Below are 5,308 nucleotides of genomic sequence, written 5' to 3' on the forward strand. Positions count from 1 at the left end.
GGGATAGTGACACGGAACTTTCGGAAGAGACGGATCAAGACTAGAAGTTGAGCGATGTACCCGTAGTGTTGAGCGAATCTAGCTACAAGTAAATCAATACTCTCGCCTCTCGGCTGACTCGAAGAGCGATATCCCGTGACTCATGGCATCCTCCGATACCCAACGCGATCTAAAGGGGGAAGTCCTCATTGCGAACTTCCCAGGAGGAGTTTTCTCGGCTCCGCATGACCAACCGTTCTCTAGATGGAAACCTCCGCAAGCTGAATGGTGGTAGAATCCAATTGGGCTTATTCAATGAAAAAAGGGTTTTCGGGTACTTAAACATACTCACAGTTGAGCAGCCACTCTGAAACTTCGCACATAGTCGTATTTCGCGGAAAACAGTCCGCGAAAGAAAAATCAGCGAAATCGTCGATATAGTTTTCGATCCGTGAAAATCGTCATATATCTCCGTCCCAAGTGATCCTTTCCCCGATCTGACTAGCGCAAATGAAAGCTCTCAGACTCAGCTTCCCAACGCGCCTTCGATCGTCGCTCTACGACCAACCGTTCTGGAGATACAGCTCTCTGAAGTTGGTCGCCGAAGCGATTTTCAAAAAGGGGCACATTTCCTGCGAGACCCTTTGCCGTCCCCTGGCTGACCGCCGCCCTGATGCAATCCTTCTGGGAATGAATCCCGGTTCTTCCCGGCGCTTGCTCCGATTTTTTAAGATTTCTTTTCTATCCCAAGCCTGAGGATAGAACTTAGAAAACGTAGACTTAGAAATCGTCTCCACTTATTCAGTCGATCCCGGAAAAATAAAAAAAATTCCTTCTTAAAACACTTGATCGGGTATCCAAGAAATTATGTCTCGCGGTTAGTTTTTGAGACGGCTCCTCGCCTTTGATCGAGAATTACTGTCGACGTCCTCGTCTCGATCTCGAATGATTCCACTGAGTGAGTTGTCGGGGACCACAGAAGATCCAACCAGGATTTCGCCGCCCCCCCCCCGAAAACTGCCGCCCCAATCTGTAGCCTACTAAGCCTACTGGGTAAATCCGCCACTGACGATAGGCATATATTTTCCAGTCTTACGGAAGTAAATTTTTAAAGTAGCCCGCGGGCACCTGCGGCGCTCGAATGTGGCCCGCCTCAAATTCAAGTCTGACACCACTGAGCTAGAGAATACATTGGTCCGAAGTCCCTTTGATTCGATGCCTACGCCCTCTGAATCTCGCCCCTGTTTCGCCGGTTCATTACATAGTACAATGCTGCTCGGCGTTCCGGTGATTCTAGAGAGGACACAGACAATTCTTGATAGTGTGTGTGCTCAGCTCCCGTCCTCTGATGAACGAATCATCTACTGCGTGAGTCTTTGCCGTGAAAATATCTTATATTCGGCTCGGGGCTGGATTGAATGCTCTCCGTACCTCATTTCACGTTCGCCCATCTCCGGTCACTTCTTTTTGCGGCTCATTCGGCACCGATTCTTCCCCGATTTGTTCCCGCTGGTAGCGGATTCTCTATGTTTTCTAGCTGATCAGATGGAATTCGGTCACTGTTATAGGCATCTTTGACAGCTCTGACTGGAATAACGGATCTCTCTGGACGGGGAGCCTCGACGGTGCATAGATGTCCTAGGACTCGCTGCGGGTGAATAGATAGACAGAATACGGCGCCGTCGTTGGAGCGGGAATTCGGAATTTATATCATCGAGGAAGATGGAGATCGGGGCAGGTCCAAAATCCGGTATACGTAGTTGTGAATCTTAGCAAGTCATAGTAGCCTCGTATGGTTTCCTAGGACTAAGTGAGTACCGCACGCAAGTCTCGGCGACTTGAAGTTGGTTCCAGGAGGTCGTGTGTCATGCAGTTCTCCAGGCAGTCTCCACATTTTGATTATGTTTTTCCGTTCTTAGGATGAGGCCGCGACTCGCAATCCGGAAAATGGAGAGACCAATGTGAGTGTACTCGCAGCATCGCGACAAGCGAACAAGCTCGACGCTGCCCCCTCGAGGCGGGCTGCTCATTCATAATACAGCCACACCTATCGCCAATTCGCTGTACCCAGACGATTCTAGATATGCGATTTCCCCATATCGCGGTCTTCTGAGGGATGATATCCTGTTGTTGAGTCCTGTTGATGCGACCAGATTGCGCCTTCATGCACCGAACCCATGATGCTGTGTACTCAATCATGAGCTCTGTCGAGCTATAGAAAGTAACTGCTCGCGGCTGGATACAGAAATAAGATATTTTTCGGAGGCTCACGCCACCGTGGAACGATTGGGAGCCTCGAGAATCGGGGTTTCGGAAATCGCGGCAGGGTGCGGAATAAATTAATCATGATGAGGAAGGGTTTTCTGACTCAAGGCGGCAGTTTCGGAGATGATGAGAACATCTCATTTGAGCGTTCTTCCGGTACCAACGAGCAGCTAAGAGCTTCTCATCCCTGGAGCGTAAGAAGGGAAATCTCTAGACTCTCGCCCTATAACGCTCATCCATTGTCTCGTCGTTGAGATTAGATCCTCGAAGTGCGCTTGGATTCCACCGCCGATGTCGACGGCACTTGTTTTCTTCTTGCTCTCGGTTGTGAGCAAGTGAGAGGACGTGAGTGAATCAATGTGGAAGACGACCTCAATTTGTTCTGCTATCAGGAGTCCGGAACGGCAAGGCAATGCTGGCACTCGTCGTCAGTGTGCTACTCTTTGCCTGTGGGTGGTATTACGTCTCTTGTAGTGTGGCTGCGTTCGTAGTCCTTGTCTTCAACCTGTTGGTCCACTATGACACCGTCTGGCTGAGCATGAAGACTTCTCGGAGGGATCTCACAGCGGGTTGGAGATTCCTTGGATCGAACATTGCGCTGCGATCAATTATGTGGCGCCGGAAAACAGTCCCGATGCTGTTCCGAGATCGAGTGAAGCAACATCCACACAAAACGATGTTCGTGACACCCGAGCGCGAGTGGACATTTCAAGACGTCGAAGACTACACGAGCAAGATCGCAAACTATTTTCTCCAGAGAGATCTCAGAGCTGGAGATAACGTCGCTCTAGTCATGGAGAACAGGGCTGATGTCGTATTCGTTTGGTTGGCCCTGTCGAAAATCGGCGTTGCTACGGCCGTCGTCAATTATAACCTGCGACAGTCGCCGCTCCTGCACTGCATTTCAGTTGTGAACACCAAGGCAATCATTTTCACGCCCCAAATGGCTCCCCACATCATGGAAATCACCGCCAGCATCAAGGATAAGAGAGAAGCCAGATTTTTCATATACGGAGAGTCCGAAATGTATCCTCAATTCCCTGGAGAGAATATCCTTGCGAATTTGGATTCGATGCCGAGTGAGCTTCCGAGCTACAGAGGCTCACTCGACGACAATTTACTCTATATCTTCACATCGGGGACTACCGGCATGCCGAAGGCAGCGGTTATCAAGCATTTACGCTACATTTTCTGTGGAATAATGATACATCACATGATGCCTCTGAAATCTTCGGACAGAATGTATCACTATCTTCCATTGTATCACATCGCTGGGGGTGTATTAGGTACTTCACAAAGTGTGTTGTTTGGCCTCAGTGGGGCTATGGCTCCGAAATTTAGTGCTTCGACTTTTTGGGAGGATTGCATAAAGTATCAGTGCACAGTAACTCAATACATTGGGGAAATTTGTCGATATCTTTACAACCAAGCTCCTAAGGTGACTGATAATCAACATTCTATACGTCTGATGTTCGGCAACGGCTTACGTCCGCAACTCTGGATGGATTTCAAAAATCGGTTCCGAATCGAAAACTTGCGAGAATTGTATGGATCGACGGAGGGCAACGCAAACATAATAAACATCGACGGAACCGTAGGGAGCGTTGGCTTCGTCCCGACTATCTGTAGGGTGAGCCCCTTTTTGGCGAGTTTCATATATAACTTGAACATAATTAAAATTGATCCCGAGAGTGGGACGCCCGAAAGAAACAAACGAGGTCTCTGTGTTCGAGTGAGACCCAACGAGCCTGGAGAACTCGTCGCAAGCATAGACAAGAAACCTCAATGCAGGTTCGACGGTTACACAGATTCGTCCGCAACCACGAGGAAGATCTATAGAAACGTTTTTAGGAAAGGGGACGAGTGCTTCGCATCTGGGGATATCCTCGTTTTCAACAATGATGGCTACTTGTTCTTCAAAGATCGCACGGGAGATACGTTCCGATGGAAAGGGGAGAACGTTTCGACAACAGAAGTCGAGGACGTCATTAGTAAATACGCAGATCTCAGCGATAGCGTAGTCTACGGAGTCGAAATTCCCGGCCTTGAAGGAAAGGCTGGAATGGCTGCACTGCTCGATCCGGCTCAAGTCGTCGATGTTAATAAGCTTCTCGAGTGTCTGCGGAAAGAACTACCTGCCTACGCTGTGCCTTTGTTCATCAGGATAGCCGAGAAACTGGAGGCGACCGGAACTTTCAAACTGCCCAAAATGAAGCTCATGCGAGAGGGCTTTGATATCAAGAGTTTCGAGGATCCCGTTTATTTTCTCGACCAAAGTGAAGGCGTGTATGTCCGATTCGACCAGAATCTACTCGAGAAATTAGTGAATAAGGAATTGCGGGTTTAGCCGAGAAAAACGTCGGAAATTGAGGGAGAGCTGAAAGTTTAGATGTATCACTCTCCGTCCAGAAACGTGAGGATTTATTGGCTCAAGCGAAATCGAGAGATTCATTGGATGCTGCATAAAGAAGATGTCTTCGAGAGCTCGGATTCGTAAACTGAGAAAGAATGAAGTCCGATGTAATAAATGTCAGATTCGAAAGCATTGAGGCAAAGAATCGTCAACTCCGAGGAAGTGACCTATTCGGGTGGCGAGAACACTACCTTCCAGCTTAGATAGGACCTCATCGGCTCCCTCGGCGGAAGATACCAGCAAAAGGTCACGTATGACCGAAGTGGGTACTCTCTTCTGGCGATTTTGCTCGGCTGACTGCACGAGTCTCCTCAGATTCTCCTGGAAGAACGGCGGGAGCCCGGAGAGATGAAAATACATACATACATACATACATACATACATACATACATACATACATACATACATACATACATACATACATACATACATACATACATACATACATACATACATACATACATACATACATACATACATACATACATACATACATACATACATACATACATACATACATACATACATACATACATACATACATACATACATACATACATACATACATACATACATACATACATACATACATACATACATACATACATACATACATACATACATACATACATACATACATACATACATACA

At 47.6% G+C, this 5,308-nt stretch overlaps 2 protein-coding genes across 2 annotated transcripts in view; one reads left to right on the forward strand and one right to left on the reverse strand.

Annotated features, from left to right (window-relative positions):
• Positions 1-2,755: 2,755 nt before the first annotated feature.
• Positions 2,756-4,699, forward strand: LOC100908573 (long-chain fatty acid transport protein 4). Its single transcript, XM_029113149.1, has one exon. It carries the CDS (start codon positions 2,783-2,785, stop codon positions 4,589-4,591), a length of 1,809 nt encoding a protein of 602 aa, XP_028968982.1. The 5' UTR covers positions 2,756-2,782; the 3' UTR covers positions 4,592-4,699.
• The window catches only part of LOC100908709 (kinesin-like protein KIF28P), an 8,854-nt gene continuing 7,824 nt past the window's right edge, over positions 4,279-5,308 (reverse strand). The window contains exons 18-20 of the mRNA XM_029113146.1: position 5,308; positions 4,849-4,978; positions 4,279-4,742 (exon numbers count right to left, since the gene is read on the reverse strand). The exon at position 5,308 is cut by the window's right edge and continues 74 nt beyond it. Coding sequence (XP_028968979.1) covers positions 4,693-4,742; positions 4,849-4,978; position 5,308 — 181 coding nt within the window. The 3' untranslated portion in view covers positions 4,279-4,692. The remainder of the gene's footprint in view (positions 4,743-4,848; positions 4,979-5,307) is intronic.

This window comes from Galendromus occidentalis, unplaced genomic scaffold (assembly GCF_000255335.2).
Source record: "Galendromus occidentalis unplaced genomic scaffold, Mocc_1.1 scf7180000075396, whole genome shotgun sequence".
Lineage (NCBI taxonomy): Eukaryota > Metazoa > Arthropoda > Arachnida > Mesostigmata > Phytoseiidae > Galendromus > Galendromus occidentalis.

What these genes read in the sequence shown, in the direction of transcription:
- LOC100908573 (XM_029113149.1), top strand. Translation starts at nt 2,783, where the DNA reads ATGAAGACTTCTCGGAGGGATCTCACAGCGGGTTGGAGATTCCTTGGA.